Source organism: Acanthochromis polyacanthus, chromosome 16, assembly GCF_021347895.1.
Source record: "Acanthochromis polyacanthus isolate Apoly-LR-REF ecotype Palm Island chromosome 16, KAUST_Apoly_ChrSc, whole genome shotgun sequence".
Taxonomy (NCBI): Eukaryota; Metazoa; Chordata; class Actinopteri; family Pomacentridae; genus Acanthochromis; species Acanthochromis polyacanthus.
The window spans coordinates 26247080-26265656 of NC_067128.1; the positions used below are offsets into that span (position 1 = coordinate 26247080).

At 39.9% G+C, this 18577-nt stretch overlaps 2 protein-coding genes across 3 annotated transcripts in view; one reads left to right on the top strand and one right to left on the bottom strand.

Moving 5' to 3' along the window:
• kcnk10a (potassium channel, subfamily K, member 10a) overlaps nucleotides 1-11058 on the top strand; it is a 35670-nt gene extending 24612 nt beyond the window's left edge. Inside the window, exons 3-7 of the mRNA XM_022206704.2 lie at nucleotides 302-419; nucleotides 1793-1953; nucleotides 3732-3924; nucleotides 5435-5577; nucleotides 7651-11058. Coding sequence (XP_022062396.2) covers nucleotides 302-419; nucleotides 1793-1953; nucleotides 3732-3924; nucleotides 5435-5577; nucleotides 7651-8328 — 1293 coding nt within the window. The 3' untranslated portion in view covers nucleotides 8329-11058. The remainder of the gene's footprint in view (nucleotides 1-301; nucleotides 420-1792; nucleotides 1954-3731; nucleotides 3925-5434; nucleotides 5578-7650) is intronic.
• A 2293-nt stretch (nucleotides 11059-13351) lies between these two features.
• On the bottom strand, nucleotides 13352-17982 carry LOC110959741 (E3 ubiquitin-protein ligase TRIM50). Of its 2 annotated transcripts, XM_022206705.2 has the most exons (9): nucleotides 17722-17982; nucleotides 17350-17476; nucleotides 17025-17195; nucleotides 15875-15970; nucleotides 15373-15603; nucleotides 15194-15216; nucleotides 14984-15114; nucleotides 14632-14813; nucleotides 13352-14547 (listed from the first exon to the last, which is right to left on the bottom strand). In XM_022206705.2, the coding sequence occupies exons 1-9, from the start codon at nucleotides 17820-17822 to the stop codon at nucleotides 14191-14193; spliced, it is 1419 nt and encodes a 472-aa protein (XP_022062397.1). In that variant the 5' UTR covers nucleotides 17823-17982; the 3' UTR covers nucleotides 13352-14190. The 2 variants fall into 2 exon arrangements, with proteins under 2 accessions (XP_022062397.1, XP_022062398.1); XM_022206706.2 differs by lacking the exons at nucleotides 17025-17195; nucleotides 17350-17476; nucleotides 17722-17982 and adding an exon at nucleotides 16076-16416.
• Between the last annotated feature and the right edge of the window lie 595 nt (nucleotides 17983-18577).

Below are 18577 nucleotides of genomic sequence, written 5' to 3' on the forward strand. Positions count from 1 at the left end.
AGCATCATGTAAAACCCTAAGTGACAATAGTTGATCCTCATCACAAGCTAAATATTAATAAATCGCAGCACAGCAGTTAAAGCAACAGAAGACACACACAAATATTTTGTGTTGAATAAAGTCATTCAAAAACAACAGTAGCAAACACAGCATCTTATTCCATTTAGGAGTGAAAACTGTCTCCTCATATCTCAGCAGACACTGAAGAGTGGGTAGTTTGTCATTCCAGCAAGATGCTCAATCTAAAGCACAGTGAGATCAATCTTTTCTTATGTGCCTCTTTGTCTGCTTCTCTTCCTAGCACTCTATGGATGCTGTGAATGCTGGAGTAAATCCTATCGGTGATACCTCCTACAACTCCAGCCACTGGGATCTGGGTAGTGCCTTCTTCTTTGCTGGAACTGTCATCACAACTATAGGTACTGTGATAATGGCATGTCTCAGTGGTTCATACAGAACAGGGTTCTATAATTCAATATAAACAGTGCATTGTATAATGCATCTTTGAATTCATATGATCCAGTGTCTACTAGTTTCATCCTTAGCTGTGTTGTTTTACATTTCTGAAGAGAAATTGATTTTTTTAAAAACAGTGACTACATAGTTATTTTATGTGGTAACAGAAAACAGACCCAAAGGCAGAACAGATTCTGGAATGAGTGTTAAGAAAAGGTTAATTGTAGAAGAGAGAAGGGAATGAGTGTTGATAGGCCAGTGGGATCATGTGAGAAATTCACATACTTAGAGATACAAATTATGCCAAAGATAGGAGCTATTAATGCTAATTATGGACCACAGATGATTCAGTTGTTAGATGCATGTCTCTGTCCATTTCAGTAACAGGAAGAATTAATATATATATATATTTTTTTTAACGAAAGCTACTTTATCTTTTTCAACGCATTTCCCTGTCTACACAACCAGATTTATTTCTGAAAATTAAAAAACAGCTTTTTGTTGGATTCATTTGGAACAATAGAAAAGTGTGGCTACATTTGTCTGTGTTATATTTGCCATTCAATCATTCAAATTAAAATGTCCGAACTTACTGTTGTGTTACTGGGCTGCACACCTGAGGTCCATCATGTTTTACTTCTCAACAAAGGACATTTATTATTGGACAGAAATGGAAACTTTTCAGCTTTCCGAAACTCAGCATTTTAAATGCTAAAAATGTGATGGCGTTGTTTTAGAGAAGAATCAGTGGACCAACTGTTGGACACTGGATAACACAAATGATGTTGACCCTTCCATTGAAAAAGTGACTTAAATACTGAAGGACAAACAGGGAAAATACTGAGAAATTTGGGGGCGCTTTAAGAAATATGTGCAGGACTTGGATCTGGCAGGGGGGTCATACTGGAAAATGACTAACTGTAATGCAACTTTCAGTCATGTTCCATTTTTGACTACACCTAACACCAGTGATCACTGTTCTCATAAGAGTGCTTTGTTAATAGAAACCTTCAAGTGTGTGCTCACGGGGTCCTGAAGAAGAATTTTCAGCCACATACAAAGCTCACAAAAATCAATCCTTAACCTTGTTTTTTCTCTTTGATTTGATTAAACAACAGATATTTCATTGCTTTTGTTCAGCCCTTGATTTGCACAAATGATTTAGACCACATTTGTCTGGGGAACAGATTTGAAGGAGATCTGACATGTTTTCAGAGTTATAAACAGTAATTAATATACATGTGGTATGTCGATTAGAAGTTGTAACTTTGCCTGGTGCTTTTGTGTGCTTCATGCTATCCTGTAAAACCACATTTGTCTCCTTGTTCTCCTCCAGGATATGGTAACATTGCCCCAAGCACTGAAGGAGGAAAGATTTTCTGCATTCTGTATGCAATATTTGGTATCCCGCTGTTTGGATTCCTACTGGCAGGTGTCGGGGATCAGCTAGGTACCATATTTGTCAAAAGCATTGCCAAGGTGGAGAAAATGTTCCGGGTGAGTCACACTTTAAAACTATCATCTATGACTCAGCTTTCTGGAAATTATATTACCAGCATTTTATTGTGATTCTTTAGTTTAAAGTAAACACAGTAATAGACAACAGGGTAAGACATCTGTCATTTAACCCAAACTGACACATTAAGCACATTTTTTTTAGACGTCCTACAATGAATGACAGCTATGTTTTGCTTGAAATGACATTTGCTTAAGTCTTTGTACCCAGACTGAGGGCTATATAAGGTTTTACTTGAGGTTCAGTTACTGAAGGCAAATAATTCCGCAGTGCTGCATTCAGAAAATACAGTTATTAGCCCTATCCATTCAAAAAGCAAAACACAAATTGTGTGTGTTTGTTTGTGGTTTTTTTATACTGGCTCCACCTTGCTGTGGCACAGACACAAAGTAAAAATATTCAGACTTGTATCATCAGCATCATCTCAGACCATAATAACATTTGCACAGGAATTTTTACTGCATCTTACACTTTCTGTAATATTTTACGATCCACTTTGTATTGCTGTTGTTTACAATTATTAACACTATATTCTTCATTTTCATTTTCATCACTATTATTATTATTATGTTTGTTGCTGTTGTAACAAATTTCCCTGGCGTGGGAGCAATAAAGGATAATCTTATTTTATCTCACTGTATCTCAAAATATCAGAATAAGTGCCTGATATTTAAAATGCTTACAGTATAAATTCATCAACAGCAACAATTATTATATACTTTGCCCTACACACAGCTATCAAAAACAAGACTAAAAAAATGTATATTAAGTTTCAGATAAAAAACAACTTAACCAATGTTAAGAAAATAGTTTGTCCTGCTTGCTGTTGCATTCCCTAAAGTCCTATTGTTGCATTTCAAGCACTCTAGCATAACAAGGAAACAATACTGTGAGACTTCCACATCCTCTTTGCTCTTGCTAAATGCTAGATCCTCTTATACAGAGAGAAATGCAAAATATCTGCTTTTGTTCAGTGGCCATCCAGATTAGTGGCAGGCGTGTGGTGAGCTTACTCCTGGGAAATATCTTTCAAAATGTCTGCTCAAAGTTTTATGCAGAGGGCCAGTATTGGGAAATGATAGATGTTAAGCGTGTAAAGCCTGAAATGCATACACAAGCAATACTGTATAAACACATCAATAAATGTAAAACATTGATTTTCCTGGGCTGCACAGTGGAGTAGTGGTTAGCACTTTCACCTTGCAGCAAGAAGATCCTCAGTTCAAATCCCGGCCTGGGCCTGGGATCTTTCTGCATGCGTGGGTTTTCTCCGGGCACTCCGGCTTCCTCCCACAGTCCAAAAATATGCTGAGGTTAATTGATTACTCTAAATTGACAGTAGGTGTGAATGTGAGTGTGATTGTTTATCTGTATATGTAGCCCTGTGACAGACTGGCAACCTTTCCATGGTGTCCCCTGCCTTCGCCCGAGTCAGCTGGGATAGACTCCAGCGACCCTAGTGAGGATAAAGCGGTGTATAGAGAATGGATGGATGGATGATTTTCCTGTACATGACAAGCATGGATTATAAAAAAACTTAAAGTGTATGTTTACCATCAAAAAAGCACATCATATATCATAAGCAGAGGGCTCATAGTCAGTGGCCATGCTGATGAAGTTTAAAAAAGAACAAAAACCTTCTGTTACATGATATTGTTGGAGTCTGAAGACAGTCAGAACCCTCTTAAAATAAATATATTTTAAGAGGGTTCTTAAATTGCTTATACAATGTGCGGGTGTTTGTCACTTTTTCTCACAGAATAAACACAACCAGATCAGCCAGACTAAAATCCGTGTGGCGTCCACCCTCCTCTTCATTCTGGCTGGGTGCATCTTGTTCGTCACCATCCCAGCAGTGATTTTCAAACACATTGAGGGCTGGACAGCTCTGGAGTCAACATATTTTGTCGTCATTACTCTGACAACAGTTGGAATAGGTGATTATGTGGCAGGTGAGTGCTTATCATTCATAGTCAAATATTCATAAATGAAACTGATACTTTTTTTGAACTATGAGAAGCATAATATCGAGAGCACGAGCACATCGAAAGCCCGAATTAAATCCAAACAGGGATAGCTCCACAAATCTGTCTTTCTGTCCACGGAGGCCATCTCTTTGGATTTAATACATTAGTCCTTTCTCTTTCCCTGTCTCTCACTTAAAGACTGGATCAAAAATACTTTTGGAGTAGAATTACATAGAATAGAATAGAATGACTTTATTGATCTCCGACGGGAAATTCAATGAACATGTTTTGAGCATACTTTTTATTGACAACCTATTCTGATTAAATGCATTTGTCTGTTAAAGCCTCTCTCCAATCAAAAATATTTTTACATATTACTATTCCACTTGTTGAGTTCACTGTGCAGAATGATAGACAATTGGTTTCACATTCATCTGCTGTAGGGGAAGTGTTCCATTTTCTTTAAAGTTATTTTTTTGGGCTTTATTTGATAGATGCAGTGGAGACAGAAGAGTTGAGGGAAGACATGCAGTAAAGGGCCGTGAGCAGGAATCAAACCCAGGCCACTGCATCGGGGACCAGTCCCTGTACATGGGTCACCCTCTTAACCTGTTAAGCTATCTGGACGCCCAAAAGTTTCATTTTTAATCTACATTTTACTTGTTATGTAGAAAATGGCAGCAACAGTCTAAAAAGCCCATACCAGACAGTCTCAGACCACTGCACATACATCTGTTAAAGCCCACTGGAGACATCGTTAGTGATGTTCCTAAAGCTACCAACATCATACACCCTTCAACAGGTAATCTATGGCTAATTACTCTGATATCGTGGCTCCTGTCTTATGAGCCACAGCTATCTTGGGTGTCTCTCTGCCACTTCAGTGGTACTATAGATGGCCCTTCTCCTTCTCTAACCCTTAATGCCCAACTGGTTGAAGGTTCTGGCTAAGGAACAGGCTACAAATCCTCTGCATCCTACCTCCACTGGGCAACGACCTACTCTCCATCTCGTCTGCTGACAGTCACTGACCAGTCTTGCATACTTGTAAAGCTTCCTTTCAAAGGCCTCTTCTAAGGAGCCTGCCCATGGACTCCGAACAACTTGTTCGGTAGACTCAGACACAAAGAAAACATCTGGTTGCAGGGCAGAGGCTGCTGTAAGCTTGGGGAAGAGCTGTTTTTCAAATTCTACCAAATGCTGCCAGTCTCTTGTAGGGTCAGGTTGTGTGCAGGTATTCTATTGGTGTGTTGTGGCTGATCCCCAGCTCTGACTAAAGTGATGGCCTGCATAGGTGGTCACGATTGCTTCCTCCCAATTCCTGTCCTGACAGCTTTAAGGCCTTCAGGACCTGATTGTACCTCTCCAAGTATTTTATTCCCATATTTTGCCTGTAACAAAATATGGTTACAGGCAACCTCCATTTGAAAAGGCAGGTTGCCTGTTTAGTTGAGTGAATTGTCCACATGTATTAATTTTTTTGTTTTCTGATCAGGTGGAGATCGGAGGATTGAATACCGGAAGTGGTACAGACCCCTTGTGTGGTTCTGGATCCTGGGTGGTCTGGCCTACTTTGCTGCAGTGTTAAATATGATTGGTGACTGGCTAAGAGTGCTATCCAAAAAGACAAAAGAAGAGGTATGCTCTCATAATCAATGCTAACATTAACGACAGTGACAGGTGAAGTGAATAACAATGACCATCTTGTTGTAATAGTGTTCTGCATTCTAGCATGTGGATGTTTATTTGATAAGTACAAGTACCCATTCAAACATTGCTGCAGACCAAGCCCAACCCTTTGTAGTAATGACACTCTCTGACAGCAGGGGCCTCTTTCAGTAGGACACTTAAGTCCATCACTCCCTAAAAACTCCTTAGAAATGCCTCATGGAACACAACAAAGAGTCTAAGCCATTGACCTGGCCTCTAAACTGTCCAAACACCACAAATCTCACCCAGGAGCCTGTCCTCATAGAAAAAACGACCACATAGGTCGTCTGTACACGCCCATATTACGACCGAGTGTTAACGTTTTGACGTTAAGCGACCTCTAGCGGTTGAGTAAATATCGACACTCCGGTGTCTCGACTGAAACGTCACCATGAACAAACTTTTACCTAACACTATCCCTAACCCTAACCCTAACCACAACCATTACCCCTGAAACCCGTGTTGCGAAAGTGAGGAAAAAGCCGTTTCACGAATTAAATCCCGTAATGCGTTCCTGTCTCCCGTAGGGGCGCTAACGTAAATACGCTCTCATGGGTCGGATTCCGGTGCACGTTACATACGACCTGTGTGGTCATATGAGTTTGAGGACTTGTTGCACCCAGAGGTAGTGTGTCCATGCTCTGGTGAGTCAGAGCTGTTCTGGCAGAATTAGCAGGACATACTAGCCTAGACCCAGGTCTGAAGACGCAAGGGTCGAGGAACTCTTGACAGGGAGGGAGGCGGGCTAAAAGGTTGTCTTTCAAATCACTCTGCAGCAATTGGGTAGGTATACAACCAATCAGCGCAATGAATAGGCTGACGTAGTTTCTAGAGCGCCGGAAATCAGAGGATGCGGGAGTTCGGTGAAGCCTTATTTATACAGTCAATGGGTGAAGCTCAAGTATATTACAGACATGTTAACAGAAAGATTATTCAGAGTCGGTGCTAATGGAGCTCAACGACTGTTGTCGTTTTTGTTGTAAGAATGCGTAGCCATCTTCTTGTCTATCCTTGTTTAATGCTTGTTTCTATGGTTGTTTCCGGTTGTTTCTGTCAGAATCGTCGCGCCTCTGTTGTCACTTAGTTACGCCCGCCTTCTGACTCTACACTTCATGGTGATTCGTCGGCCAGTTTTAGGAGCATCCAGCCTCGAGGCTTACCCAGGGTAACTAGACCAACCCTGGCAGAGAATTAAATTCGTTGCCGTGGGTTGTCTAGCACAGCTAGGCTAAGGACATACACATTTTTTTGACAAATGGTTTTATTCCTATGGATGATTCGTATATACTACAACATCATAACCAATAATCATTTTAGTATACATAAATTATTCATAATCTTGTTTGTGAATTGATTCATCATTTTGCCTTGTAATATCAGACATCCTTATTCTATTACAAGTTATCAAGCATAAGAGTTCAAAGCTAGTTTTTGATTGGTATATTAATCTGGGAATACTTTTTGATGTTAAGATCCTGTCTTTGGCTTGCATTAATATGTGATCTGATTTGTATATGGATATCTTGTCTCGAATACAAACACACATGTATGATAAATGATTATAGCAATCAAGCTGTTCTTTAAAAAGATAGAACTGCTAAACTTATACATGGTAAACAATTGTTTTACAGTAAGAAGATTTAATATTATAATGTGCAAAGGAAATCGAAGGTAAAACTGTTTGATAAGTATTAAAGATGGAAAAGACAAAAGGAAACTCAGAAAAAATATGTAGTTTTCTGTTTTTCAGACATATTCTTTTTATTTTTTTGTTCCATTATTCAACTTACGATCCTTTGGATGAGATCTACAGATATCATGTGTAACAGTTCAGTTTGAGTTTTGTCATAGTCGTGATAGTTCACTGTGAAAATTACACATATTACATATGCACCTTTTCTTATCTTAAAAAACTGTTACTCTCACTGTACTGCAACATTACTTTTGAACAGACAGTAGTACACATGTAATGTATTTATACTATTAACTGTCTTTGTCAAGGTTGGAGAGATCAAGGCTCATGCAGCAGAGTGGAAAGCAAATGTGAGAGCAGAATTCCGGGAAACACGTCGGCGTATGAGCGTTGAGGTCCATGACAAGTTGCAGCGAGCCGCCACCATCCGGAGCATGGAAAGACGGCAACTAGGCCTGGACCAGCGTGCTGTGTCCCTGGACATGCTTTCCCCAGAGCGCCGTGCCATCTTTAACAGCCTGGACACTAACAATTACAAGACTGCTTCCCAAGAGAGTATCGACACCAAGCTCAACAACCTTCGACTGCGGGGGGCCGAGCAGTCCGACCGCCACTCCAACCACCAGACCACATCTGAGGACAACATTTTCAACCGCTTGGGCTCCGTCACCAAGCTGGCCAAGCGCAACAGGAATCGGGACCTGAAGAAAAACATACCAGATGAGGCACGCCGCCCTCATAGTGAGGCTTATGGCTGCAGCACACCTCCTTTTGACTGCAGCGCACTGACTGCAAATGAAGGAAAAAGGAAGGACGAAGAAGAGGATGAGAATGAAGACAAAGAATGCAACACCAGTTTGTCTGATTTTCCACTGTTTGTGGAAGCTTGCACGCCACAGAATGGGTTTATTCAAGAGCAGACCAAAGAGAATGAGAGGGAGAAAACACTTGATACAAAAGAGCTGCATATTCAGATGGGCCCATAGATTGTGTGTACTCATAACAAAATGTTTAAATACCACCATTAGTGCCTTTGGTCTCCCTTTCTCCTGTGTGTGCTTAAGCAAGGACAACATCTGTCCCTTTGATCTACATACTGTAATGTTCACATATACACTGTGCCCTATGGATCTGATCGACATCCATTGTGTTGTATAAATCCAAGATATGGTGGGTTTCTGCAATTGTGCTATGCCAAATGATAGTCATATTAAAGTAAAAAAAATATGTCAGCTAATAGATATTTAAAGAAGAACAACCTATTTTTCTTTTTTTGCGGCTGTGGTCATTATTTCCCTCAAAAATGATGATACTATACTCAACTACACATGTTAGCCTTGAGGATATGAAATTCACTTTGGAATCTCTGATCGAAAGCATAGTGCTCACTGAATATCTCTGTTTTCATGTTAGCATACAGTACATCACCCACAAATTGTATGAAAAATTGTAGGTTAGTTCTGTGTCTTCTATGCATTGTGCATATGTACATATGTAAGTGAAATGATGATGGTACTTTTGAAACTTACGTGTGCTTGCTTATGTTTGCTTTGCTTCCAGTGCGTATTTTATATTTTAATCTACACCAACACGTAGCTACTGTTTATACTCTCAGGATCCACACACCACTTGTTACTGAGGTAATACTAAAAATACAGAGATATCGGATAGATTGTGTTTCCATTACATGAGCTAGTGTGGACTTTGTGCCTACGAATAGGAACCAAACTTACTGATTATTGGTACCTGCTGCTTTGGAGGGAATCTAAGGAGGGAATCTGCTGGTATCGCAGATTCTCTATACTGAACAAAAGTGTTACCATATGTTATGGTCTGCTTGCCTGTTTATCATGTCTATATGATCCAATTCTATATTGCACAAGGTGGTAAGAGCAGACCATCGGAACAGCTCCAGTTGCCTGGGTCTGGTGGTTTCCTACCCCTGTTTTTTGTTTGTTTTGTTGTGTTCATGTTTTTCATGAAAATGTGTTCATCACTGGCCTTGACTCTGCATATTAGTCTGTTTTATTGGCTTCTGAGTCAAGTTGTGGACACTTGCACTTCACATGAAATCCTACTCTCTAATATGAAATGTTATGTCGAGATGATTGCACATATCTTAAGTTCTGACAAGTACGTGGACCTACACCTTGATGCTGTGACTCCAAATGTGACTCAATTTTAAGTCATACAAAAACTTATGAATGGATAATAAATCACTCAAAAAAGCTGCTGTGGTAAAGTAGGATACTAATAGAAAGGAGCTTCATTTAAATGTACCACTTTCACTATATGTTTTGTTGTCATGTTGTTTTTCATGAAAGCTATTCTTAACTAAATTCTTAAAAATGTAAATTTAAACGTGAATGAAAGGATTCATAGCATGTCACATGTCTGTGCATGGTCCCCAACCTAAGGTGGTTTCTCAGTGTCCAAAAATAATAACTAGATCATGACCATGTTGGACACCATCTCAGGGCTTGTTGTTTTCCTGTTTGTCATTGAAACTGTCTGACAAGTACTGTGTTCACATGTTTTGAAGATGAAGTATCAATGGCTTTACCTGTGCTCTGTGAAAATTTGTTATAGCAGACTGAAAGATAAGCCATAATGCGAATAGAGGGTATGTTCCATGCTGTACAGACAATACCAGTGATGTACGGGATGAGTTTCAGGTTAGAGTGCAATGTGCACTTTTTGTTGTACTCAAGTCACAGACTGTCACAAAACATGGATGTATGGCTCACTCATGAATTCCAGAAGGAATATTATGGAGTTTGTATTTGCTCGTATTCCTCATTTACAATCTTGAAAATTCAACTGAATGTGAAACCGAGTTGGAACAATTAACCATAACTACTGACAGGCTGAGACACTTGTTAATCAAGTTCAAATGCTCCCAAACATACTTCTCTAGAAGCTTTAAAACCTCTAAAATGAATTCTAAAACTCACCCAAAAGACACAGAAAAGGAGAAAAACAAGTACTGAAAATCAATCCTAGCATGAAAAGAATTGTACTCCCTGGGACTTGTCTGGACACCAAATGGAACTTTGTAGTTGTATTTTTTTTATTTTTTTGCAGCCAGCATTTAATGGCCATCACAAGTACCTTAAGACATTAAAGTGTGCAATGTAATTATCATTAAGTATAATACATTTACACATTCGCTGTGTACCACTGAAGGAAATAACATCAAATGCATAAAAATATGTAAACTGTGCCACTGACTGTATTACAGAGATATTGTGACACTCACATGATGTTTTTTGCATACATTCCACAGCCTCATGTCAGTATATTCACTCTTTCTCTATGTAGACCCTCAGTCTGATTCTACTGTTCACAGTACTAAGTGAAGCTCTAGGCTAGTGTGAATGCAGCAAAAGCAAGAACTACATGTGTCTTAAAAACGCTTCCAAAATATTCAAAATTGTCAAAGCTTTTAAAGAAAACTGAAACATGGAACAAAAAAAAAGGCATGTTCTTTTGCAAAGCTATATTATGATGTATATGGTGTTGATTGTAAACCACCACACGCTCCAGAGGATGACGCTCACCGTTGCATTTTGTTTTCTGTTTTCGAACTGCTTGTGCTAAGATGCACAAGAAGCACATGCTCTGTCCTCAGACTTTGCTACGGTATCTCTTGTGCAACCATTACGTTAAATGTAGTGATTGCCTTTTGAAAATAAAGATTACTGAATAAAGTGCTATTTCTGTGTATGACTGTGCATTCCCAGGTCCCCAAGGTGATTCTGAGTCTCATGTACCTCTGTCTCTCACAGCTGCTATCAGAGGCTTTCAACAGGATGGAAGGCAGAGGAATCAGTTTCACATTCACTGCCAGTGACCTCTGCCACTCTGAAATTTTCCACTGGTTTTGTTCTTTCTTGTATCTACCCTTGAAATTGCCTTGGAGAAGACTGAAAAAGCTGATTTGCTAAAGCTTCTGAACACTTGCAGTTCTGTTTCTCCTTGGAAAGAAGCAATTTTACTTTGCTCATCTGAATCCATTACTAACCACTAACCGAATGAATCTGTGGATTTTCAACTTGAAGGTCCTTGAACCACTTATGCTTTTGTTACGTGCCATACAATGAGAAAACCAAACTAAATTCATGTCTTAAAATCATCAAAATCACTTTTTTCTGTATGTTCCATTTTAAAATCATATTAATTTTAGAAATTTTAAATTCTAAATATGAATATGTCTGTTCATTGATTCAACTGTCAACCAAAGACATTTGAATTGAAAATAATTACCTTTTGTGTCAAATATTGCTATTGACAAAAATGCGATTACTGCAATTACTTAATTACAAAGCCTGTAATTAATTTGATTGTTTAATTGCGTCCCACCACTATTTATTTTCAATCTTTGTTCTTTCCCGTTGTATTCATGAATCACCTTTTCAATTTTCTCAAAATTGCTGATATTAATATCGTTATAATGGAAGGTGACTGCCTTTTGCCCTGTTAAAGTAGGGCCTACCTTTGTATATTTGAGAAGTGGACATTCACTATTTTGTAGGCTTTTCTAGAAGAGTCCTACACTGCAAGAGAGATGGTTTTTATCATGTTAAAAATGCTTTTTTTGTGTTGAATTTGTCTGGTTAGTTTTTGTTTTTGTCGAGGATATTAAGTCAAGAAGTGAAGTCATGCAGAGCTCAGACAGCAAAAAGGAAACTCAAAGGTCCAGCTGGTCCACATGGTATGAATATTACCTTAGTATTATAGATCTGGGTGAGAGATGCACCTGTCACAATAGTTACCTTTTGGGACAAAATGTTTTCTGTAGTACGGTAGTTAATCTTTTAATTTTAAGATTATACGAAGACCCTTAATTCCTAAGAATATCCAGATATTGGAATTATAATGTTACGGAAGGGGTCAGAGAACCCAGGCGCAGGCACAGATAGTGGCAGACGGGCTAAATGGGAAATAGGTTTCTATTTAAACAAATCAGGACCTGAACCAATACAGAAAAGGGAAAACTGAACGGGGGGGGGGGGGACTAAACCAAATCTATACTAAAAGAAGTCACACAACAAAACCTTCAAAAACACACAGCTAAATTACAAAAACCAAACAGGGAAAAACGGAAGCAGGCAACGAAACAGAGTACTTACAAACCAGGTAAGCTAAGCTAAAGGGGCAAGGTAGGCAGGCAAGAAACAAAAACAAGAACTGGTGGGAATCTGGGGGGAGAAGAGCAGGGTCCATGGGGGCTGAAGCAATCCAGAGGTAAGCAGGGCTCGGTGCGGAGAACAGAATCCAAGAGGGAAAGTCTATGGTCCGATGAGGAGTGACTGACTAAACTGGGTTTAAATAGCTGGAGGAGAGGTTGTGGGCAGGTGTTCTGAGTGAGTTTATTACTGTAGCTGACATTCATTGCAGTAATCAGCAGGTAGCAGAGTGCAGGCAGGTACAGGAGGGAGAGAGAGACAGGAGGGAGAGAAGACAGACAGAGAGAGCCAAAGAGACAGACAGGTCAAAACATAAAACAGATGAGGAACCATGGGAGAAAGAAGGAAAAAGAAGGGCAGGGGCTGTTGCAGGGATCATAACATATAGTGTGAAAAAAATGTAAGAAATATCCCATATGAAGAACATCAAAGAAGAAAACTACAAACGTAAAACAATAAATAAAATTATCTGGACTCTGACTCTGTTCGAGATGAGTTGATGATGTAATCATTGTGACCTAACATAAGCATAGATCACACAAATATGTATTTCCCAAAACAGTGGATTTTTTATTTGACCTTTATTTTATCAGGTAAAAATGTTTCAAAACCAGTCTCATTTGCAAGCATTACCTGGCATAAAAGAGACATGTCTCATCTCAGTCTAATTTGTTACTAATTTTTTTTTTTTTTGATGTGTGTAGCATTTGGTTTCTTCAGTGTGTAAGTAGAACTTTTATTTCAGTTTAAATCTTTTTCCCCCTCTGCCAGACATATCAAATCACGCATCGTGGTTGGCAGCTAATTAAAACAACTCAAATCAACTCAAATGCCTTTATTGTCATTGGACATATGTACAACGAAATTTTGAGTGCATCTCTTTTACAGTCTGGAGGTGTGGGTCTTGATGGACCTGTAGCGCCTCCCTGAGGGCAGCAGAACAAACAAGTGGTTACCTGAGTGGAAAGTGTCCAAAGTAATGTTTATGGCCTGGCGCAGGCATCAGGTGTTGTGTATGGCAGTGAGAGATGGTAACTGTGTACTGATGATTTTCTGTGCTGTTCTGATGACTGTGTGTAGTGCTTTCTATTCTGCCTCAGTGCGGCCTGTGAACCACACCAGGATGTCATGGCAGAGGATGCTCCCCACGGAGCACCTGTTGAAGGTCAGCAGCAGCAGCTGGACACATTCTCCTGCCTCCTCTGGAACTGCCTCTCAGTTTAGGTGCAGGATGAGCCACACTCGATTGAACGAGCTTCTAAGATAAGGGTTAAACCTTGTCTTTTCTTTTGTCTTTCATTAATTGGCTTTAAAAATATGTTGTACAATCTGACTGACTCAGATTGTACAACATGTTATACAGCATATGCAATGAAAATAAGCATTACAAAAACCGATTTAAGTTTTGATTTGAATACAGTCAAATCCCACTTAGTATAGACAAGATTAACAAATTCACAGGAGCAAATGTCTTAATTTTATTAATGTTGGTCCTACAATTCTCTTTTAAAGTATACATTTAAAATACCGGAGTTTTCCAGCAAAGAAAATAAAATCCATGTCATGATCAAAATTCATTTTTCCTGTCGGTGGACAGTAATTCCCTATCAATTAAATCATAATCCCAATTTAGTGAGCTTCATTGTGCTCCTGCTGAGGCTAAGTGAGGACCAGGGGCTGTTTGTTGCCTCCTCTGTCATGCCAGCAGACGTCCAGCAGGGGGTAGACTTTCCCCTGGACCTGCAGCCTGAAGCTGTAGATGAAGTGCAGCTCATCTGGACTGTCACTGTTATAGATTGTAAGACCCCCGCCCTCATAGTCCAGAAACAGTCCCACCCGGTGAGGGGGTGTAGACACTGGCAAAACCACCCTGGGTGAAGTAAAGGCTTCATAAACACCATCCTTCAGCCCGATCAACCATACACCATTCTCTGGACTCTTCACCAGTTTGGCCTTACGATTGGTTGTTCCTTTGATCAAACCAAGACGCCATTTGACTTTGTTGCCCACCTCCACCTGGACAGTGAAAGGGAGCAGAACTACAGTTGGTATACTAAAAACTATAAAGCATATGCAGCTCATCCTTTCTTTAACATTTACCTCCCAGTAGTGTTTCCCAGAGGAGAAACCTCGGTTGGCCAGGACACAGTAGTTATAGGTGAACCTCTCTGGATTATCAGGCAGCTTTTGAAGCAGAGCCCCGCAGACCACCATGGTGTCTCCACGATGGAGCTCCAGCATCGGGTGAGCAGTCTGAGGGTCCAGTTTCAACAGCTCTGGTGCTGGAGGAAGACTAGAATATTAATCTCTCGACATTTCCACTAGACCTAAGTTCTATTACGGCTTAGTCTTAACCAACCAGCAGTTGTGTAATATAAATCATCTACCAGAAGTTACAAATTTTCTACCAGTTACATGAATTCGACGTTGAATTGGACGGATGAAAATGTACCTGGCAGGACTTTTCGGTGTAGTTTCTTCCAGACAGTGAGTTTGATGTCGTTGTGGTTGAAACCTGGTTTGAAGTTCAGTGTGCTAAAGATTCTCTCGCCCTTCTGCTGAAGCTCATGACTCTCTCTGAACCTGAACAGGACAGTAAGTATTAATTTTTGGAAGTTTTATTTGTACTAGCTAACTGAAAATCTGTCAGGATATTTCTTACCTCGGAGCAATTGCGGCATACTTCTGTAAACAAAGAAGACATTTGTGATGACCATCCTTATTGAGGGTACTGATATTATTTAAAAACTCTTGAGATTAATTCTATCAACAATAATTTTATGCTAAACTGAAAACAGAACAATGGTGCTACAAACACTGCGGTGAGATTCTTGACAGCACCGTGATGAAGCCCAGGTGCCCCTCGTCACTCAGGTCCTGCAGGGTATTCTGGGCTTTCTCTAGCCGGTGCAGGTTCTGGTTTAACTGCTCTGTCTGATTCTGCAGGGATGCAATGAGGGCAGTGGCTGACGTTTCCACTTGCTCCACAAACCCCACCTCTTCCTCCTCCAGATAGCGCCGAAGTTCACCAAACTCCTTCCTAATCACCCATTTCATTACGTCTGACTCGTTCTGATTAGACAGAGAGTAAAGATCACCAATCCATATTGGTTAGCAGCTCAGGGAATAAAAGATACAATATGGACACTCAGAATCTGAATTGAGCTGAACTCACTGTATATGAATCAATACCTTACAGTTACAAAGTGTTCAAGCACAAGGAATTCAGACATTCAGTTTAGTTCAAAGATTAGAAAACAAGCACGCAATTCAGTGTGAGATAAGAAATCTTTCAAGCACAACAGAATTAGTAACAGTAAACTGTAAATGTAAACAAACCCACAATGATCCTTGATTTGTTGTTTGCCATTTTACATATCTGATCCTCCAGCTTATGCCTTTGATGCTGGAATTCTGTCATCAGACAAGAAATATCTTCCTGTAAGAGAGAGAGAAGAAATGTATTACTCCTGTGGAATTACCTCATTAAAGTACAAAAGTCAATGTCTCAAATTCAAGGTCTCATCAGTGCTCCTTTACAGACCCAGTTTTCATTCTGTCCATTTATTTTCAGACACTTTTGGAGTCCAGCATCAGGTCTCACTAAACTGCTGAAGTCTGGGTAGTAGTGGCTCACATAGTAGAACAAGGTTGGCAGTTTAATTCCCCACGTCTTTGCATATTGAAGAGTCCATGGACAAGACACTGAACCCAGTGTTGCTCCCGATGGCAGACAAGAATTGTGCATGGTAGCTCTGCCACTATGAGTGTGTGTGAATGGGTAAATGAGAAACACAATGCACTTTGATTACCAAAAGGTAGAAAAGCACAAGTGTTTCACTTCAAGTCATCCAACTTTGCCTCCACCTCAAAAGTCAGTCCTTAGTCAGCAAGACCAAGCTTCACCTCTGATATAAGCTCTGACAGAAGCTGTAAACTGTTCTGTTTGAGAAGAGTTGAGACTTTTGAACAACTAGTTCCCACAAAACACACATTTTTAAAAACTGTTTGTAAATATGGCTCAAAATGGAGACCATCCACAGTATACAGGAAGTAACCATTTTCTTACAAAGGGCATTTGCTGCTGAAGGTCACATCAGTTTTATTTCCAGTGAGTTGTTGAATATGAACAGTATGTGACCTTGTTGTTAAACTGGAAATAAAGAGGTCACATTCATTTATTCGTATGACATAATGAGAGATAATGGATGCTTATCTCCACTGAGTCAACACAACAAACTGTTTTGGTTTAACTTTTACCTACCAGCCAGCAATCTTGTTCTGCCTTGAGCTGGAGTTCAAATATATTTAGATGAAAATCAGATCAGCAAAAAAAAATAAAAAATGCTACTACATAAATGAATCTCTCATTTCATCATTATCAACAGCCTCTGAATAAAAAATGAATATTCTGTGAGAAATTTAATCTAGTAATTTCATGCAACTGGAGATGGAGCTCACAGATGTGACTTTGCTGTGTAAATCTGTCATACCTTCATGCGGCTGTACACAGAGCTCACAGGTGTGATTTTGTGTCCACGGTGAGCACCGATGCTTCCACAAAGGCCACAGATCAAGACCTGCTCAGCCTCACAGTAAAGGCTCAGAGGGTTGTCATGCTGAGGACAAAGATCTTGCTGATCTCCACCTGACACACTCACTTCCTGTCAAGATCAACAAAACACAAGTAAAATGTTCACTGAAAATGTTTAGATTCATTGAGTTCCATGTTTTATTAACTTTCCTGTAATCTGTTTTGATTTGAATTACTGTTTTTGAACAGAGTTTGATGGGTAAAGTGATTGCAGGTATTTTTACCTGCAGCACTTCGATTATTCGGGCTAAACTGAGGTTGGGAGGAGGACTGTCTCCATCTACACAACAGCGACACACAGGACATTGCAGCTGACCAAGCACGTCCATTGTCATGGACCGCACACAGCACCTGAAGAGGTGAGGTTACAGCAAGTGAGGACAGAGGAAGCACGGTTAAACAGAACAGGTGAGGACAGCACATAAAAGGACAGGGGAAGGCAGTGCAGAATAGGAAAGGAAGGGACACATCAGGAGAGGACAGAAGAGATGCAAGTCAGGTAACGTCAGGATTGGCAAAAACAAGGCAGAACAGGACAGGTAAGGTGAGATCAGGTGCGATCATTCAGGTGGGTTAACCCTAACCCAAAGTCATACCTGCAGTAGGAGTGTCCACACTGTAACATCAGGGGTTCAGTAAAGACATCTAGACAGACGGGACATCTGAGCTGCTCCTCCAGCCTCTGACTATGCTCCATATAACTGAGGCCCCAACACCAAGACCAAAACCACCAGAACCATTAGGACCAGAACCACCAGGAGTAGTTCCAGTACAATCTAAAAACAATAACGAACCTTAGCAGAGTTCAGCTGTGAAAGTGACACTGACAACTGACATGCTGGTTGTCACTTTGTTTCTAATGATTCTATTTATAGCTGGAGGCGTTTTCTGTTTTACTTCATGTGATTGGATGGACAGGTAGACAAGGCGGAGCAAGCAGGGGCTTGGTCCTCCATGCTGAAAACATTTTGTGACGTTTAAATGTCAGTAGAAAGTAACAACTAAACTATTCAGACTGCATGTATCATTGTTGGCGTTGTGTTATTATATATTGACTGACTATTAAAGTTATTATCATTGGAGCATGTGACCCGTACAGTTTGAACAGCAGTGTTTGCTTTTATCTGATTAACATCTGAAAGTCACCTTCTCCTGAAACAACACATCTCCATAGTAACATGTTGGCAAAGAAAAGCGTCCTTCATGCTCTTTAATGGTAGGGAAACTGCAGGTAAACAGCAGCTCAAATCGACCTATCATATTATATCAGATTTTAAATGATAGAAAATTAGAACACAGGAGAGAAATATGTTTACAATTTAGAATGCTAGCTTCTTGTTCAAGACTCAAGAGTTTTTATCTGTCACATGCTCATACAGTATGTGCAGTGAAATGCAAAATGACAAGCTTATGCAAGAACAATAAGACATTCTACCAGGAAATCCTTTAAAA